General features: G+C 38.1%; 1 protein-coding gene across 9 annotated transcripts in view; it reads left to right on the top strand.

Annotated features, from left to right (window-relative positions):
• Positions 1-20,842, top strand: part of BLTP1 (bridge-like lipid transfer protein family member 1) — a 169,084-nt gene that overhangs the window by 62,147 nt on the left and 86,095 nt on the right. For 8 of the 9 annotated variants that reach the window (XM_019667803.1, XM_019668173.1, XM_019668251.1 and 5 more), the window contains exons 23-35: positions 2,843-3,022; positions 5,054-5,182; positions 7,136-7,255; positions 7,939-8,219; positions 10,064-10,314; positions 12,249-12,507; positions 14,149-14,986; positions 17,165-17,235; positions 17,755-17,928; positions 18,434-18,554; positions 19,544-19,690; positions 20,083-20,210; positions 20,514-20,713. In XM_019667803.1, coding sequence (XP_019523348.1) covers positions 2,843-3,022; positions 5,054-5,182; positions 7,136-7,255; positions 7,939-8,219; positions 10,064-10,314; positions 12,249-12,507; positions 14,149-14,986; positions 17,165-17,235; positions 17,755-17,928; positions 18,434-18,554; positions 19,544-19,690; positions 20,083-20,210; positions 20,514-20,713 — 2,899 coding nt within the window. The remainder of the gene's footprint in view (positions 1-2,842; positions 3,023-5,053; positions 5,183-7,135; positions 7,256-7,938; positions 8,220-10,063; positions 10,315-12,248; positions 12,508-14,148; positions 14,987-17,164; positions 17,236-17,754; positions 17,929-18,433; positions 18,555-19,543; positions 19,691-20,082; positions 20,211-20,513; positions 20,714-20,842) is intronic. The other variant, XM_019667736.1, reaches the window with a different exon arrangement.

Below are 20,842 nucleotides of genomic sequence, written 5' to 3'. Positions count from 1 at the left end.
TCCTTACTTTAGGCAAGTTGTGTGCTTTAGAAATAGATCTGGATTTTAATACAAAGTAAAATTATAAATGGGGGGATGAATCATCAATGGGTGGTAACTTACTATGGGTTCTATGCAGTATTGGTCATCTTACTTAAAACAGCACACCCCCTTTTTCACTCTTTTGCCATAACTGATTATATTTTTCTACATAGAATTTTAATTTACTTTCTCATGTATATACATACATATATATTTATTTCACATAGCTGAGATTATAGTAGCTGAAACTTAACACTTGATATATGCTTGTTTTGCGGTAAACTGTTTCCTTTTTTAAGCTTTTATTTCAAAATAATAATAGATGCACAGGAAGTTGCAAAGTTAGAACAGAGAGGCCCTGTGTCCCCTTCACCCAGTTTTCCCCATGTTGGTCTTTTGCATAAATACAGTGTCCAAACCAGGAAGTTGACATAGGCGCACTGTGTGTGCCTGGTTCTGTGTCATTTCACCACGTCACTGCCACTGGAATCCCGATGCAATACTGTTCTCTCACAAAGATCTCACCTGTGTTAACACTTTTATTTTAACTTGCCATAGAAACCTTAAAAATATCAATAGCTCCTGTCTTCCTGTCTCTAATTAGTACATCATTAGAATTTGTTGTTCTCTATTTTGGGAGGCGAGTTTGTAGAGAGGAAGCCTGTCTTCTTTTTTTAATCTATTAAGGAAATCAGTAAAGGTGAAAGGGAAATATCTCCTTATGGCTGAATTCTGAGAATCTCAGATGAATATCTGATTTCTTATGAGTACCTGGTGGCACTGTAACTTTTATTTTAACCACTGCATGACACTTTACTAGATATAGAAGCATTTTATTGAGCTCATTATGAGAGTTCTCATGGACTATAATCATTGATTTGTACAGATTTGTACAGACTGAAGTATAAAGTCCTATTTGTTTGGTGATTAGAGAAGGACTTTGTGGAGTGGAGGTATCACGGCTGTCATGGAGGCACTGGTGACACGGGGTTTCCTAGACTGTTGGTCCTGAAGACAACAGCACTCCATGTGTTCTCCTGGAATTTCTTACCTCCGTAACTCACTCACGTTTAGTAGTGCTGGCGGGACTGTTGCCAGGAAATCATCTCTTCTTTGGTCTCCACACTGCCTACTGTTTTTTCCTGGTGGGAGGCTTCACACTGACTGTCCCCCAGGGTCAGTCTTGGGTCGCTCACTATAGGTGTTTATTCCTGGCGGCATTAGTCAGGGCTTCAAGGTTAAGGATCCAAAGTGACGGATTATTGTGTTTGACCTAGGAAACCACACATTTTACTTCACGATCATCTTATGACGTGTGTTAGTTTCCTAGGACTACTGTAGCAAACTGCTCCACCCAAGGTGGCTTGAAACAACAGATTTATTCTCTGCCAGTTCTGTAGCCAAGATGTCTGAAATAGGTTTGGGCGGGGCCGTGCTCTCTGAAGGCTGTTGGAGAGGATTCGGCTTTGCCTCTTTCTAGCTTTGGTGGCTGCTAACAATCCTTGGCCTTTCTTGTCTTATAGACATGTCACTCAAATCTTGGCCTCTGTCTTCATATGGCATCTGTCTGTGTATGCATGTCCCTATTCTCCTGTTATGAGGACACTAGTCATTGGATTAAGGCCCACCCTAATCCAGCATAGCCTCACTTTAATTTGAGTGCATCTGTCAAGACCCCTGTCCAAACAAGGTCACATTCACAGATACCCGGGCTTAGGACTTGAAAATACCTTTTTGGAAGACACCATTCATCTCACAACATGGTGCAAGCCATAATAAAATTTAACATATAATCTTATTGGTGTGCTAGGTAAGCTGTAGCTTTAGGACAAGCCACATATATTTTTGAGCTAAAAAAAAATTATACTGTCACACAGCTTAGATGAAAATAAAAAAATAAATGTGATATATACATAGATGATGTATTATAGCATTGTACACTTGAAACCTATGTAATTTTACTACCCATTGTCACCCCCAATAAATTGTAATAAAAAAATAAAATGAAAACTGTATCAGAAGAGCTTCTAGAACTACATTGTGATCACAATTTGAAATTTCCTTTTAAGAAGTCCCTATGAATGATATTTAGCCCTCATTCTTAAAAAATGTTAAGAACGCATTTCCCCAAATGTGTTGAAACAGGGAACACTAACCCTGTGAGATGGCCAGCGCGCATGCACTGAGAGACTGCCATGCTCAGTCAGCCTGGGGAATACCTGCGGGCGTCTCAGGGTGTTAGAGGCTCTGAGAAGGCTTGCTCTGAAGACATCTGTATAGTCTTAGAGACTTTCTTTGCAATATTGCTGCTTTTTAGTCGTGAGTATATAATTATTCCCTGTAAGATAAGTCCTTTTTATATTTACACAGTTCCCAAAATTTGTCTGGAAGATGACACCAGCGTGGCGCCCTTCCCCAGTTCTTCATTTTCTGTTCTGTTGGTCCTTGCTGGTTCCCTATTAGTTCCTCCTTTTTCATATTTTAATCTCATGATTCCTGCCTTCCTTGAGGAGACTGGTCTGTTACTTCCCCTGTCAGAATACTGGTTTCTTTTTGCTCCTCAAGGTCGTTACCAGTCAGAGACACTGCATTCTTCTTAGGACTTTGCTGCCTTGCTTTCAGTTGGGCTCATGGATGTCGTCACTACAGAAGCTGAACTCAGACACTCATATGGGTACAGGGATGTGTTAGGAGCTTGTGGGTCCTGGACCCTTATTTTCCGGAGAGCATGTTTTACTGTTTGTCTCTAGGGAGAAAAACAACTAGAAATAGTAATGCGATTTTCTTGTGCTTCTTACAGTCCTATTGTTATTGTTTTCAGCAGCGACCTCCTGTGGATGAAGTTCTTAGGGAAGGTCACATCAGTTTGTCTGGCCTCCAGCTGAGAGCACATGCTATGTTCTCAGCAGAAGGCCTTCCTCTGGGAAGTGATTCCTTAGAATACGCCTGGCTAATTGACGTGCAGGCGGGAAGCCTTACAGCCAAGGTCACGGCACCACAGGTATGACTCTCAGCGCTCTCGCCTCACTTCCTTTTCTTCACTCACCCGGTGCCCCAAGAGGAAATTGTAGGACCGTTTGAATGTTCATTGCATTGCCACTAATGGCGTTCTGATGGCCAGACAGCCCTTTGCTTTTTGAATGGATGTCATTCTTGACATTCGGAATTTTCTTGGCAATAGATGAGTCAGAGACAAGTTTCACTTTTCTGAGCCACATAAAACTGATGGGTGTAATGTTTCGTAGTTATGCATAGTACTTTAAAGATTTTGAGACTTTCTTTGGGAAAAACTGAGGGTAAGTAAGATATATTATGTATGGTACATACATATTATAGAGAGAGTATATATATTATTAAAATTATATTATTAAAAGTTGGTTCTCCACTGTTGAAACAATCTTCTTTTCTCAGTATATAGAATAATTTTCTAAGAACTTTGATTTTCTTATGTAGTTCTTAAGTAGGATTTGAAAATAGCCCTTATGGTATTAAGGGTTAGGTAGCCTAGTTCTTTACTTGCCACATCCTGAAGGAAGATAATGTCATTTGTACCTGCTATTAGTGATGCGGATACTGGTTAAAAAAACAAAAATGAATTTACTCGTAAGCAGACCTGGTCTGGAGTGCTGGTTGTGAGCCTTTGGATAAATTCCCCCTCCCCTTCACCATCGTGCTGTCTTTAGAAGACTCAGAGGCCTTGGGATTATTTAGTTCTATAAATAAACGACTGAAATTGAGTTGAATAGCCATTTTACTGTGTAACATTTCAGCTGTTGAGCCATATATTTATGGCAATATGCATGTTTATCTTGGCATTTCAAAATACTGGAATGTGGCAGAAATGTACGTACTCAATTTTAATAAAAATTTACAGAATGAGTATGAAAACATAATTTAGAGGTAGGTAGTAGCAACAAGAAGGTGAATAAAGAATCTAAGTACCTTGTATATCTGAAAGAAATTGTTGGAAGCTAGCAAAAATTAAGATTCTAGAAATAGTAGGAAAATGAATGGAATTGCAAAGGGACATTTTATTAAAAAAAGGGTGAAAAAATGTATCACAGAATGTATGAAAATGGGTGAAAAAGAAGTATTCAGTGCTCACTGGCCTCATTCCTGCCCTCTCCGTATTATCCACCGTTTCCTGTCTATATAAACAAGTAAAAGCTGGAGCATGTAGCAAAGCAGCTTCCCCTGGTGAGCCCGGAACAAAGCCGTGCTCACCCCGCCAGACTGGACACAACTCTTAATCTTAGGATCGCTAGACTCGCGTATGTTTATAAATTGCACTTATTAGAAGAGGGAACATTTTCTTCTGCATTGGAATCCTGGCATCGCTGTTTCTTGTGAGGTTCATGAGTCTGTGGGTGCTTCTAATGCTTCTGCCGTTGTTTGTATCTTTTAAAAGTGAAGTTTATGTTTTCCGGAAGTTTAAATTATGTACATTTTAGGGGGATAATATCATGTATCCCACAGCTGAATGTGTTTATTAACAACTCTAATCGATTATAAAATTAAGGGTTTTTTAACTAGAGTTTGGATGAAGAGTTGATTATGGTTACTTAAGCTTCTATTTACTTAAACAAAAATGCTTTAATCTTCAAATGCCTGATTTTCTAAAATTGTAGATCAAAATGATAATTAAATACTCAAAAATTTCACATCAAAAGTTGGTTGGTTATTAGGTAGAGGATTTTAGGTGCTTTGTAGGCCGAGGATTACACTTAGTCATATAAGAAGAAAGATATAACCTTGAGGAAAAGTACTTGCTTTAGAAACTCAATTTTTCACTTGAAATGAGTTTTCATTCTGGCAATGTATTTTGTCATTCACAAATGAAAAGTAACACAAGTTTATAAATGATGTCAAAGTAGAAAATCATGATATTGGCTAACAAGTAGATGAGGTAGCTGCAGGTATAAGATGGTGTTTGGGTTCTTTCAAGTTCTGTTAATATTCTTGATTAGCGTTTGAGCTCCGAACATGTGTTTAGTGTGCTAACTCTTGTCAACCTGTCACTGCTTATTTGTAGCTGGCTTGTCTCTTGGAGTGGGGGCAGACATTTGTTTTTCATGTGGTGTGTCGGGAATATGAACTGGAAAGACCCAAATCAGTAATAATATGTCAGCATGGGATTGATCGTCGGTTCTGCGAATCCAAGGTATGTTATCAAATATGTTAGCAGTATTACAGACATTTACGGATTTTTTAAAATGAAAGATGGAGATATCAGCTTTAAATCTAGTGCACATAGCCAAGAAGTAAACACTGCAGATCAGTTTTTTCAGTTAAGAAAATTGTTTTTGTGAGTTTGTAGCTACTTGTTATTTAGTTGTATCTACAATAATATATGAGGTAATTATTAAAACATGCATTCACAAATAAATGGAGCTATTATGAAAATTATATCCTATCTCTTACATTTTTATTGTAACACTTCGATCTTATTGCATTATTACACTCACTCTTTGGGATGTGGCTGTATATTTATGTAGAAGATTCAGAAACTGAAGCAAGAGGAAGTTTAGATTCCTTACATGAATTCGCTGGCAGATCCCCCTGGAATGTACCTACCTGTTCTCCTACAATATGATTAGCAGTGGTGGGCATTGGCCAGCTCTCCTGACTTCAGATCTTAGGTTCTTTCCACAGTACTGCAGTACCTCGACTCAGGGTCATTTACAGTACCTTTAGGAGACTTGCAAAGTAGACAGTAATCCCTAAAACCATATGCAATGATATGACATGCAGAGTGTTACTTTGCAGTAAATACTATTTCTTATCAATTTGAGGGTGGGGAGAATTTTTTTATTTTGAAGTATGCTCATTGCAGAAAATCTGGAAAACATGGCAGTTTCAAAGAAGAAAACTTTCCCCAATTCTATCCACACAAAGATAACCATTAGCAGTTTAGTTTTTCTTTCTAGTTCCTTTTCTATATGTGTCTTTCCTTTTTCTTTTGCTTTGTAAGCTATATTCATTTGTTATTACTGTAAATTGAACATAAATCATCCTACTTTTAATTTTATGTCCAAAAACCTGTAGTCCATGCTTATTTACCGACAATAAAGGAAACCGCTATAATTGATGATGAAATTTGTTTTTCTGGTTATAAACACATTGCCGGACCACAGGGAATTAGTTCCTTAGCCATGTGTCAGACAGTGAGTTTCTTATGGATAATTCACACATGCTTGTAGACATCTCCTCCTTTCTTTATTTTTTTTAATACTCAAAGCTTTTATGTTACATTAAAAAAATTTTAAATCAACTTTATTGAGGCATACTTTACATACAATAAACTCACCCTTTTTAAGTTGTGGAGTTTGAGTTTTGACAAATGTGATGTATACCGGTGTGACCATTCCCACCAGCGAAGACCTGGGGCATTTCTATCACCTTAGAAAGTGCCTTGTGTCCCTTGGCAGTTGGCTGCTATGCCATGCAACCGATGGTATGCTTTCTGTCATCTTAGATTTTTTAAAGTCTATTTTGTATGGAGGAAATGTATTCGTACGGAGTACTCTGCCACTAATGAGCAGTTACATGCTTTTCCCAGGGCTATCATTTCCCCCAAGAAGTTCATGGAAGTAGGTGATGTGTATGTTTATGTTAGACCTAAAACAACCAAGTCTATGTTTTAGGTGTCAGACAAAATTAAATCTGTGTGGATTGTCCTAGATATCATCATAAAATTTACAGTTGACGTGTGTGTGTGTGTGTGTGAAGTACTCATGAGAAAATCATACAACTTTAAAGTCCTATACAGTTCTTATAAACCAATGACATTGTTTACTTGTTAGTTAACCTTCACTATTGTTTTTGAATTTCAATAACAAGTTATATATGAATTCTGTCAATTTAGACTTACTACTTGGTCCTTTTAAATGAAAAAAGGTACATAGATACTTATGATTAGTTTTCTAATTGGTAAGACTTTAATTGCTGATTATTTTATTTATCATTATAAAAAAGTGAAATTTATTCAATTGATTTTTTAAAATGCACATGTAATCAGAATTTTGTATTTTTTTTTAAATTTAAATAAGGAGACAAGTATCAAAATAATGAACTGATGGTGAAGAATGAAATGTTTGATCCTTTTTCATTCTAGTTGAGTTGTATTCCTGGGCCGTGTCCAGCTTCAGATGATTTGAAATACACTATGACTCGTTTAGCAGTGGATGGAGCTGACGTTTACATTGTGGAGCATGGCTGTGCTACAAATATCAAGGTACACACTTGTCTGTTTCTTGGACAGTGTACTTCATTTTCCTTTGTACCAAACCAAACCAAACCTCCATTTCTTGAAATACAACACACATTTATAGTTTGCCACTGTATCAAAAACTACAAAATTCTGGGAGATAGCTTTCTGTTTTTTTACTCACCCATGTTCTCTTCCAGTATTATTTTTTAAGGCATATTTTCACTACTTTTTTACTCTGAATTATTATAACATTGCTTTATGACATGATAGTAACTTGGTATGTTTTTCAAAGATTTGATTTTGAATGCCTTTAGGTTTTATACATTTAGAGTTCCTGCCTGGCGCCTGAAAACATTTGTTTGCCACCTTTGCTTTAAGGGTTACTGTTTAAAATCAAACCTTGTTAATAAGATTCTGTGATTTCATTACTTACTACCTTCTAAGGTTTTTTTTCTGCTTCTCCTGTTTTTGTTTGTTTGTTTTGATTTATGTTTTTCTTCTATCTTCTGTTTTTAAAATTGAAAGACTATTTTTATTCTGTTGCATTTATCTTTTCTATATCTCTTCCCCCTTTTTTCCCCTTTCCCTTTGTTTTCGTCTGTCTGTCTTTCATGCATTTTGAAATAATTACCTATTCTGTAGTTTATTCTAAATTGCTGAAAATACAAAAACTAGAGTGTTGTTTCGTTTCCTTCATTTGACTTTAGATGGGTGCAATTCGGGTTGCGAACTGTAATCTGCACAATCAGTCGGTCGGCGAAGGGATAAGCGCTGCCATTCAGGACTTCCAAGTGAGACAGTACATTGAACAGCTGAGCAATTCCAGAGTGGGCTTCCAGCCCGCCATCCTGCGGAGGGCCTGCTGGCTTGAGGCTGGGTCGGCCAGCTTAGGCCTTATCACTGTGGATGTCGCCCTGGCCGCTGATCACCATTCTAAACATGAGGCCCAAAGGCATTTCTTAGAAACTCATGATGCCAGAACTAAGAGGTAAGTGGAAGCTAAGACCGGTAATAGCCTCACTTTCAGATGAATATTGCTAGCTAATTAGAGGAAATTCTACTGTTAGGAGTGGGATAATATTTTAAATGAAGACCTAAAATGATTGTGTCCCTACGTGGTCACTCACTGACCCTCAGCTCTGGGTGCCTGTGTGGATATTTGATTCCCAAGAGTTTTGGAGCAGGTATATTCATTTCTGATATAACCTGAAAAGTTAGTGAACACATAAGCCATTAGTTTTATTAGATTAATGTTTCTGAAAAGTATAGTTTCCAAACCACTAGCACCAACATCTCCTTGGAACGTGTTAGAAATTTACATAATTAGGCCTTCCCAGACCTCAGTCTGAAACTGGGGGGTAGGGGGGTAGCCCAGCCGTTCATTTTCATACGCCATCCAGGTGATTCCCACACAAGCTGAAGCTTGAGAACCAGTGCACTGCATTGGATGAAGGTGGGCGAGGGGCGCTTCCGTCTGGTACCCCCTTGTGTTCCACATTTGGCATCAGGTGCTTTATGTACGTGATACCATGTAATTCTAACAACAATCTTTTTAGGTATATCAGACCATAATTTTACAGGTGAGGAAACTGAGGCTCAAATGTTAACTAACTTGTCCAAAATCCTAGAGTTATTAAACGGCACAGCTAGAATTTGATGTTACCTGTAGATGACTGCAAAGCCATGCATTCTACTAAGCTTTTGCTGCACAAATCAAGTAAAAGAGTATATGGGACATATAAGGTCTATTATTTTGATAGTGCTTTAAAATATTTTTGCTGAATGACCAAATCTTAATGTGTTAAAATAGAGAAGTGATTTGAAATGGATAACATCTAATTGAAATAATTCCTTAAATTCTCCCTCATCCTAAGGCTTTCTCACATTTTTTTTCCTTCTGTCTTCTCTGGACTGCTGTTCCACTTCTAACTTGATATATTTATTTCAGGTCATCTATCACCTCTCAAACATCACTTTTTGAAAGATTCCTCGTTTTCTTTACCTAGCATAGAACTAGGTACATAGTAGATGCAAATGAATGAATGTGAAATGAAAATGATGATAATTCTGTCTTCCTGTGAGGGCCCTGAGGACCCACTGAGATAATGCATGTGGAAAAAGGAATAAAGATATAACTCAGATTTGTATTATATAATATTTTTTAAGAAAGGAGGAGAGTTTATAAACACTGACAGATTTGTGTGTGTGTGTGTACTCACAGAGCCTGAACAATTGTGAATACATTTTCTTTTATTGTCGCAATTCTTAATGCTTCATTTAGAGTACTTAGTACAAAATTATTATAAATTTTGTTTCTCTAGAATATAGAATAGTGCATTATTTTGGTTTTATTGAGAAATCATTTCTTTCCCCATTTTTATAATATTTTGGTGAATTAAATTTGCCATGTGAAATAGGCTCTGAAACGCTAAAGGTAATGAATTTTGAATTAAGCATAGTCTATATTAATAGTGTAGTCCATTTTTTCGATTAATGTTTAAAATTTTTAGTCCTCTTGAGAATATTTTCTGCTGTTTTTAAACTGGATTGAAATAATTTTTATAATTAGCCCTTTGGCTTTTTTTAAATGTATACTATATCTTATATGGTTCCTATTTATTTCCGTCTCACCATGGTGAGACTATTGTTTGTTTTTTAGAATGGCAAAATGATTAAAAAGAATGCCACAGGAAAAATAAACCTTTGTGTTTACATTGACTTTTAAAAGTATCACCAATTAACTCATATTTATCTGTCAAAAAGTTTTTCTTTTCTTAGTGAGTTTTTATTATGTTGTTATTTTCTGTTGTTCTTGTTTTGGGTTCTGCTTAGGTTGTGGTTTCTGTGGCCAGATGACACCCTGAAGAGTAAGAGGTACAGAAACAAGTGTGGCTGTCTCGGCGGCTGCAGGTTCTTTGGCGGCACAGTAACTGGCCTAGATTTCTTCAAACTCGAAGAGTTGACACCTTCCAGTAGCTCTGCATTTTCAAGCACGAGTGCAGAATCTGATATGTATTATGGACAGTCTCTGCTGCAGCCTGGAGAATGGATTATTACTAAGGAAATTCCCAAAATTGTGGATGGTAATGAAATATGTTTTGTCACTTGTGCTAATCTTTTCTTTATCCCCGTGCCATTCTGAGAGTAGCTCAGTGTTACATTGCTGAACTCAGTTCTTTGAGCGGTCTCAGAGGTGGGGTTCAGTGTATCTGCCTTTATTGTACAGGTGATTTAACTGAAGCCAGACAAGACTAGTGAGTTTTTCAGTTACGCGAGGCAACAGTAGGTCCATTATTCAGATCTCCAGTTGTTGACATGGTCCATTTTCCTAGCCAGGCTTATTCTGAATATTCCTTTTTTAATCGTTATTTCCCTAGAATCCAGCTTCCAGAGACATACTTCGAAATAGTTGCTATTTCAAGCTCACAGTTATTTTACTAGTTTACTTTGATAGGAAAACTTATCAGTAGTAATACTTATGCCATTGGGCCCTGTGTTGTCAACCACTTTTGCAAAATACTCTCCTTATCACTAAAATTGAACATGTCAAGAAGAAAAATGTGGCCTTTCCTTAGACCCTGTAGGATAACTTTATAAATATGTGCGTTTGGCATGAGCAGAGAAGGGCGTATTCCCCACGTGTGAGATTTAGATCTACTAGGATCTGTTCTCTAAAGACTTCAGAAATGGATTTTCCCTTGGGTTTCTAGTTCTGTGTTCCTACAGTTAAGTGCAATATTTATTGCTTAAGTTGCCATGCTGTTGACAAGTGAAGTGTACACAAGTCTTGATATTTCACCAGTATTTAGCCTTTTTTCCTTAGTCCACTCAAAAATATTAACTTAGCACTGCCTTTTGTGAGTATCAAACAAAGACAGGAAAAAAACAGGTTTAGTGTTTGTTGGATTGATTTCCCATAAGGAGCTCTTACCAGATAGAGCTGGACTACATATGCCCAAATCCTATTTAAATACTTTTTCACTGCATAGTAATATATAAGTATGTACATGGTATTTTAAGGTTGTTTGATTTCAGTAGTTTTGCTGTGATAAGAGCAGATTATTTTATGAAATTAGCCCAAACACAAAATTTCTTCACATGTAAAGGATAAAAAAGATACTAAGTACAATTTAATTCAGGTTCCTTCATATTACTTTTTTACATTTGAATCATGTTTGTGTTTAAAGATTTCCCAGGCATTTTCTCATTTTATCCCCAAGATACCATGTGAGTTGTATGCTTTCCCCATTTGTAGTGAATAGATGAAGGCTCGTCACTGAGACTGAGTTTCATGACGTCATACAGCCCAGCATGGCTGAGCAGAAACTAGAATCAGGGCCATCTCCCTCCCCCCACCATTACATAACATCACAGGGCTCTTATAATAGGCTGAGGAAATGGTCCAGATTAAAGACATGACAACCAAATGCAGTAATATATGATCCTGGATTAGATCATATACTAGAGTGGGCAGAAGTGCTGTAAAGGCCATTTTGGGCCAATTGAGAATATTGGAAAGCACACAGGAGGTAGATAACACTGCTGCATAAGTACTACGCTTATCAAGTTGATAATATGTAACTATACATTTTAGTCTTAGGAAATAAACACGTGTCTAGGGTAAAAGGCCACAATGTTGGCAAGTTACTCTCAGGTGGTTCAAAAAATATGTGTATTATATATAAATAGAGCAAATGGGACAAAAGTATTATTTAAAGTGGGTAATTACAAGTAAAAGATACATGGTGGCTTTGTACTGTTCTTCAGAGTTTTCCGTAAGTTTGAAAATTTTCAAATATAAGTTTAAAAAATAGAAAGGAAAACAAATTCACTATCCATGAACTCTGGGTCCATAGTTAATGTGGATATGTTGCTGTGTGAAATTAGATGCTTGTGCTTTTTAAAAATGATGATACTTAAAACCAGGGAACTGAATTAAACTGTCAGATTTTCCATAAATTGCTTCTGAACGCAGTGTGTTCAGGTAGCGAGCGTCCTTTCTCGCGTGTTGGTTCAGGTAACGCGAGCGGCGTGAGGAGGAAGGATCGGGAGAGCAAGCCGGCGGGGCCGGACGCAGAGCGGAAGGCGCAGCACCTCAGCCTGCAGGTGCCGCTGCGGCCGCACAGCTCCTCCTCGTCCTCGGAAGAGAACAGCAGCTCCAGCGCCGCGCAGCCGCTGCTGGCCGGCGACAAGGAGAGCCCCTCCTCGGGCGCGGACGAGCATCTGCTCCAGAAGGAGTTCTCGCGCGGCGCCGAGGGAGACGACGGCCAAGCGAGGTGGGTGATCGCGCAGCCGGAACCTGGTCATCACGGGGCTATGACTGCGCCGCGCTGTGGCCAGAAACACTTGCCTTTCGGGTCACCCACTGTAGAGTTTTGTTTTTCTCTTCCTGAACATGTTTTTAAATGTTCACTTGCCATTGTCTTTCTGATTGTAATAGTAAGACACATATGGTCATTCCAGATATTAGGAAAAGACAGAAAAGTGGAACGAAACTAAATATTTCTGGTCATCCTACCACTGAGAGCGAACCACTGTTAACCTTTGGGTCTTGGCCTTCCAGTGTGGTGAATATTTTTTGGTCGTCATCCTCTTATCATAGCTGATTACTCGTTTCTTGAAACACACTTTCCTCTGGACTGGAGAGCACGTTTCCGATTTCCGTTCCACCTCCTGGCTATGCCTTCTAAGTGTCTATTTTCACATCTTCCACTTTTCCCTCCCTTTCTCACCTTCCTCTTCCAGGCGGTCGTTTGGTAACTGTGGCTGTCCCTCAGGACTCTTGTTCTGTGCCCTTTGCTCCACTCAGCCTGTACTATTTTCCCAGACAGTCTCAATAACTACTTGGCTTCAGTTAGGAGTTGTAGCTAACATCTTTCAACTCTAGCCGAAACCTTTGTCCCTATAAGCCCAGTTACCTTCTTGATCGACCTACTTGGGTGTTTCATGGAGACCTCAAGCTTGACATAGAAAGAATGACCTTTGGCCTGTCATGGTCAACTTGTTCTGCCTCAGTAGACGGCAGTGCGCCCTCAGTTGCCTAAGTCAGGAATATTGCTGCTCCCCTTGACTTCTCCCTCTCCGTCAATGCCTCTCGTTTAATCAAAGGCTATTGGTATACTTTGTTGGACAAACTTTTAAAAGATATGAAGAAAAAACACCTTATATAAATGAATTATTGTTCATGGATTATGGATAAAAGATTATACTCAGGGTTTCTTTAAGTTTTTATTGTTTTAAGCTGCCTGCACTGTTTGTTTTTTTTTTTTTTAAAGATTTTTATTGGGGAATTGGGGGGATGGGAACAGTGCTGGGGAATTGGGGAAAGGGGAACAGACAAGTTGCTGTTGTTTTGTTCTTCAATCTAGTTGTGGAGGATGTTGCTTCACTGGCCCAAGTTGGCACCATCATTGCGCTCTTCTTTGGTGAGGCAGATCAGTCGCCGGCTTCTGGACGGCCGCTCACTGCGGCTGCTGGCCGCTCACGCTGGCTGCTGGCTACATACGGTAGCCCATGGCAACCCACTGCCACAGGGAGTGCAGCCTATGCCGTCGCCAGCGACTCATGGCAGCCCAGCTCCAGGTTGAGCTGTCATTCAGCATCTTAGCTGTGGAGGGCAGTGTCACTGGCCCTCATATGTGGGATCCGAACCGGGGCCCTCTGGCATCCCAAGCGAGTTCTTAACCATCGCGCCACTCGGCCGGCCCTGCACTGTTTTTTGAACTATATGGGGTATGAACACATATTGTGCTGTTCATTACTTTGTATGGGCATTTTATTGTAAAATTTTAGATTTTCCTATATCTGTAAGATAAATGACTAAAATTACTAAAAGGATTTTATAAGTACTTCTATTTGTCCTTAAAGTAGATTGCATGATGTGCAATAAATGGTAATGGCTTTGCTTCCTGTTTTAGTGTTCCTTCAGAAATTTCAGGAAACAGCCCCGTGTCTCCTAATACTCAGGACAAGTCGGTAGGCCAGTCTCCCTTGCGGTCCCCCTTGAAACGACAAGCCTCTGTGTGTCCCACCCGGCTCGGAAGCACCAAGAGCCTCACTGCTGCCTTTTATGGGGACAAGCAGCCTGTGACAGTTGGAGTCCAGTTTAGTAGTGACGTCTCCAGAAGTGATGAGAATGTACTCGACTCACCAAAGCAGAGAAGGAGTTTTGGTTCGTTTCCTTACACACCATCAGCGGACTCGAATTCATTTCATCAGTACCGGTCCATGGATTCCAGCATGTCAATGGCTGACAGTGAGGCCTACTTCTCTGCAGCTGAAGAATTTGAGCCCATTAGCAGCGATGAAGGCCCCGGAACTTACCCAGGCAGAAAAAAGAAGAAAAAACAAACCCAGCAGATAGACTACAGCAGGGGTTCCATCTATCACAGTGTAGAAGGCCCACTCACCGGCCATGGAGAAAGCATCCAGGATCCCCGAACTCTGCCATTCAGAACCCATCCTTCCCAGGCCTCCTTTGTCTCCGCATTAGGCGGAGAGGATGATGTCACAGAACATCTGTATGTCGTAGAGGGAGAGAAGATGGGAGAGAGCGAACAGATTACTTCTCAGCAGCCCGTGATGAGCTGTTACCAGACTTACCTCACTCAGTTCCAGGTAGTTAACTGGTCAGCGAAGCACCCAGCCAACAAAAGGACCTCCAAGTCTTCCCTGCACCGTCCGCTCGACCTGGACACACCGACCAGTGAGGAGAGTTCATCATCATTGGAGCAGCTGTCTGTTCCAACTTTTAAGGTATAAACCAAATCATCCCTGACGTATTTATTTAGATTAATCGACTTTGAAGATGTTGTTTTCAAAATTATGCTCTCAGTCATTTTAGCTACCTTTCTGAAAGAATTTCTGAAGTCATGGCTTCATGTATGAGAGCAGGTCTCAGTTGTTGGGTATTATAAATGCAAGCATATCAGATTGAGGAATATTTTGATACTTGATTGTCTCATACTTTGAGTATCTACATAATAGTCTAAGATTAGGATCAAGTCTCTAAATTCATATTTTCTGCATCTTAAAAATAAATTTTGAAATGGTTTTTAGCAGTCGGTATTCTTTCTCCTAATCCTTAACTGCTTCTATGCAAATCTAGTTCCACTCACTTGACATATGAGGTCTTCTAATTTAGTATGAATTAGTTATTGTCCACTTCTGTAAATAGCTTTTTTTAGGAAAGCTAAAAATAAGTCAAAATAAATGTTGTGATGATAGCCAATATGAAAACTATTTTATGAAAGTATACATTTATAAAAGAAATTTTTATAATTTTAAGGACCAAATTTAAGTCTATAAAATCTTATGGAACTGATTAACAATGTTCAGGACTCTTATGTGGGATATATATATATATATATATATATATATATATATATATATATATACACACACACACACACACACACTTATTTAAAGGTCTAAATGTTACTGTATTCATTCCTAATGCAGAGATTTTTTTACGTACCACTGCGTGTCGGGCATTTGGTGTGCGCTGATGATGGACATGGAGCTTACGGTTTAGGGGTGGGAGACAGACGGTTAATAGATAAATGGATAAGTATATGATTACAAATTGAGAAGCCTTATGAAGATAAGCAAAGAATACTGGGATAGAGAATAATGGGGTGGGCTAATGATCGAATTGCCATGAAAGGTCTAGCTGAAGTAGTATTTAGACTGAAACTTAAAGGATGAGAGGTGAGGCTGGGAAGACCTGGGGACTGCACTTGGGGTGCCCGCATCAGCCTCGCCGAAGGTGTGAGGTGGGAAAGAAGTCTGTGCGTGAGGCGCAGTGAGTTCTGGGGACCTGCCCCAGGTAGCTGGAGGCCTGAGCAGGGGTTACAGACCAGGGTTTCGGCAGCTAGAATTTATGTTAACTTCCTTGGGAAACTGGTGAGAGCTTCAAGGAAATGTGATGCGACCTCATGTACTAAGTGGAATTTGATATTAAGCCACTAAGTGGAATTTGATCTCAAGCAAGAGGGGAAGTGAGCTGACCACTTAGGAGGCTGTGACAGCAGTCTGTGCGAGGGATGATGGGCTTGGACTTAAGTAAGATGGAAATGGGGTAAATGGAGTTGAATATCCTTATAGATATACATGTACATATATATGTATGTAAGTGTGGATTAAAGGAAGAAGGGACATTAGTGACATTGACAAAGTTTCGGTTTGTGCACATTTCTTGGCCCAAGATAAGGTGCTTCTGCTATGATTTCACATGTTTTCCTTATTCCATATGAAAGTGTTGGTATCTGAATTTTCCAGCATAAAACCGAATGGTATTTGCTGTGCAGAATATTACCTGACAGGTTAGAATTATTTTGGTATTTTCAATAAATCCTAGTTTGATTAGGCTGTCAAATATCTGGAAAAGTAAGTCCGGGAATTCATATCCTTAGATAACATCATAAGTAAAAAAAGTTATTCTCCATTAAATCTAAATAACTGGCTAACATTTAAAAGGGTTCAGTGTGATCATTTAAGCGCATTATTTGTATTATTTATCTTTTATGAATCTAAAATACAGTCTAGCTTTTCTTATAATGTAGTGTTCCTATGGGGTTCTTCCCCACTTAAAAGCTGATTGTGCTGGGAAAAGACTAGAAAATTATCTTAAAAGCTCAATTTAAAAGGAACTCTGGAAGAAAGCCATTTGAAGCACGTACTTTTAAGCTTTGTTGGACAGCCTTTTACTCTCACTGCTGAGTCTTTACAGCCCTGCCTTGTCATTTGCAACAGAAAATCAAATTGCCAAATGAATAGTTTCTGTGATTTTTCTCAATTTATCAAATACTTATATTGTATATGTCAAAATATATTTACAGGGTCATCTGGATATTCACAAATAATTAGTCCATAGCATAAAATTAGAGAATAATTAAAATTCTAGACTCTAAGTAATGTTTTACCTGATTCTAGGTTATCAAACAGGGACTCACAGCTAATTCTTTACTAGACAGAGGAATGCAACTTTCAGGATCAACTTCAAAGTAAGTAAAAATTACACACTTTTGACATTTAAAGTCTGTCTTCCTTGATTATGAGAATTGCATAGTTGATTCGGAGAAATCACATTCTTTACTTGACTGTAGATTTTATTTTATGAACAAATTATCCTAAATAATTCAGTTCTGTTGTCTCTCATGGCTTTCCCTGCATTTATAAGCAGTCGGTAGCATTTCTATTAGCATACTCAAGCCATCACTCGGCATATCAAAACTGGGAGCTAACAAGAATTCAGAATCGTAGTGTTCATATTTTGGAAAAGTCCCGTCAAGAAAATATATCAAAAATGTTTTTCACATTTGATGTATTAACTATCCTTGATCCATTTGCATTTTAGTACATTTGTCCTCTTTGAGAAGTACTTGGGACATAAATAGTCCAATTCCATGAAATTTTTAGTTGAAATAAATGTAGATTTAAGTGGACACTCATCTTAAGGAAGCTCCAACTTCTACCCTTTTTCATGGTCTTTGTAATCTGTGCTTTGTTGTTAAATTGCATAGTACACCTTATACGCCCCTGGAAAAGAAAATTGCTGATAACACAGATGAGGAAACATTCACAGAGGAGTGGACCCTGGATCAGCCAGTGTCTCAGACCAGGACAACAGCCATAGTTGAAGTAAAAGGGACCGTTGATATTGTTCTGACTCCCCTGGTGGCTGAAGCTTTAGACAGGTAAGAATTTTGTCTGCAACTATAGCTATTATTTTATAAAATATTAGATGTATGTGATATCATTAGTGTATGTGATATATGTTCTTAAAGAAGAATGTTGATAATAGCTATTTTGATTAAACAAAAATGAAAATATGTTTAAAAAGGTCTCTGTTACAATTAGTTATCATTTGTTACTTTTTCAGCCCAAATAATTTTATTGCAATATTGTAATAATTACATTGCATTATATTTTCTTTTTTTGCTTTTGTACTGATGAGCATAAAATGACCAAATAGCCAGTAACTAATTATTATGTTTGATATTCTTACTGCTGTCTACTTCATGGAGGGACAAAAGGGAAATAATAGGTTCTCTGTCCTGTAAGAAGCTTATAGTTTATCTAGGGAGATTAAAGTAACATGACTGAAATCTAGAATGGAACATAAGTGGAGCAGTTTCAATAAAGTAGATCACTGTGTTAAGTGATACTCACGTTTTGCATTTACTGTTCCTCTTCCCTCAGATACATTGAAGCAATGGTTCATCGTGCCAGCACCCGCCATCCAGCTGGGATCGTAGACAATCTACACACCCAAGTCCTCAGGGAAGCTGTCCAGAATAGCAAGACTACCTTCTCAGAAAATGTGAGAACTTTTTATTCAGGAGAGTGTGGCAAATTGAGTATTCTTCATGGGTACATAATATCCAAACTTGAAAAAATTTGAATGTATTAAAATTTTATTGGCCATTTAAATTGGAATCCATGGACATTTCTGAATAGTTTTTATATGTCATTGGCTCCATAAGAGATAGCATGTATAACTATACTATGGGTTAAGTAGAAGTCAACTATGAAAATATAGCTTATTTTATTATTTTTTTTTAATTTCAGAAGTAGCTTACTTCTAATCCTTTCCTAAAGAGCTTTGGTCCTAAGTGAATGAGCATTTTTTAGGACTGCTACGTTCATCTCTAAGAAAGCAAAGCTACATATTATTTTGGTTTCCCCATGTAATTGGATAACTTGTCTTACAATATTTTTGAGATTATTTTGTTCACCTCAGTGAATCATATCACTGCCTCCTCGTGTGTGATACTCAAATTATGCTGTGGTCCGACCCGTGAAGCTAGTTTCTAAGCGGCATATCCTGGTGTTTTTCTGGAGATTCTGCATTTGACTTTCAAATTGATCTGGGTCATATTTGGATTAAGGACTGGAAATAGGTGAAAGTGAGAGTGACTGTGTTTAGTGATTCGGTTATTCAAAATATATTGGTAGCTACGGTAGAAGAGTACAAATCAAAAGAAATTTGAAAAATTTCCTGGGCAACAAGGAGTCAGTTATGAGAAGCCAAATCTGCCCTCAAGTAAGTAGGATTTTGTGATCCTAAACAAAGTAGCCATTATTGTTATTTGTGTCTGTCTGCCTATAGGCCGCTTTCGCTTTGTTGTGGATCATTTCCCTCTACCCTGTTTGCTAAGGTTTGGACTTGAAGACTGGGGAGCTAACTCAGATGGCAGCTGGTGCATAGATGGGCATGAAAGAGTACAGTGAATGAGCAAGTTGCTGTTGTGGATGATGGGAAATCATGAAATGTCTGAGAAATAATAATTCCACTCTCACTGTTTTTAGTTGTCTTCCAAACAAGATGTCAGAGCAACGAAAACTGAACACCCTCCCATGGGAACGACTAACCAAGGACAAGCACAGACAAATCTTATAACGAAGCAAGATAATGTAACAATTAAAGGTCTTCAGGCTAATGTTAGCATACCCAAGGTAAAAATGTAATATTTTTGAAAATTTTCCTGAAAGAGGAGAACATTTTGGTGGTTTTTATCCTTTGCATTTACTAAACTAAATGGTAGTGGAATAGATTGTAATATCAAAAATATATATTTTATTCCCTGATGATCTGATGTAAGAATGTAATGTAAATAAGTTTACTTAAGCAGAATATTGGGTAAGATATACTAAAATATTGCACGTTTATCCAGAAAGAATTGAATTGTGATTATTTTATGAGAGTCTATTTATAGGCTTCATCATCTTCACTGGCAGATACACAGATATGCCATTCCTGACTGTAGCTGTTTTTCATTTTTCTGTGTATATTACGTTTGACAATTTTCACTTTTCAATTCTGTCATTTATGACATTGTGTGTGTTAGGTAAACTTATGTCTGTTGCAAGCCTCAGTGGAAGAATCTCCAAGTACAGCTCCTAGCAGAAGTGTGAGTCACGTGTCCCTAGTCGCATTGTGTTTTGACAGAATTGCTACACAAGTTCGTATGAACAGGTAAGAAAGATTTTATTAATTCAAGCCACAATTATCTTCCTGGATGTAAAAGCAAGCCTCAACCATCCTCTTAATACATTTCCGAAAATTCTAAACCGGTATTGGAATTTCAAATCTCACTTCGTAGGTTTTTAAAAGTTCTGTTTTTATTCACACTATTTTTCGGTGAACACTGAAGAATTTGTTAAAAATATTGGTTTAATTAAAGCAGTGGAATTAAAAAAAAAATCTTATTAGTTAAATGTTTTCCTGAACTGTGTTATTTAAATGTTAACCGTCATACTGTTTCTCTTTTCCATGAAGAGGTGTGGTTGAAGAGTCTTCAAATACTGCCGAACCCAGCAGAACATCCCATTTTGATAGGTATGTCCACGCCACTAAAATGCAGCCTCAGTCATCGGGATCTCTCAGATCCAACGCGGGAGCAGAGAAAGGCAAAGAAATTGCAGCCAAGTTAAACATTCATCGAGTTCATGGGCAACTCAGGGGTCTAGATACAACAGGTAGGATTCTACAAATATTTTTTCTTTGACATGTATAAATACAAGAGGATTTTGCAAGAGGAAACATTTTTTCCTCTGAATGTTGCTGTCACTTGAGTATTTCATAAGAAAGGTATTTCTGCACATACT

This window comes from Hipposideros armiger, unplaced genomic scaffold (genome assembly GCF_001890085.2).
Source record: "Hipposideros armiger isolate ML-2016 unplaced genomic scaffold, ASM189008v1 scaffold_1, whole genome shotgun sequence".
NCBI classification, from domain to species: domain Eukaryota; kingdom Metazoa; phylum Chordata; class Mammalia; order Chiroptera; family Hipposideridae; genus Hipposideros; species Hipposideros armiger.
This window is presented reverse-complemented; position numbering and strand designations above follow the sequence as displayed.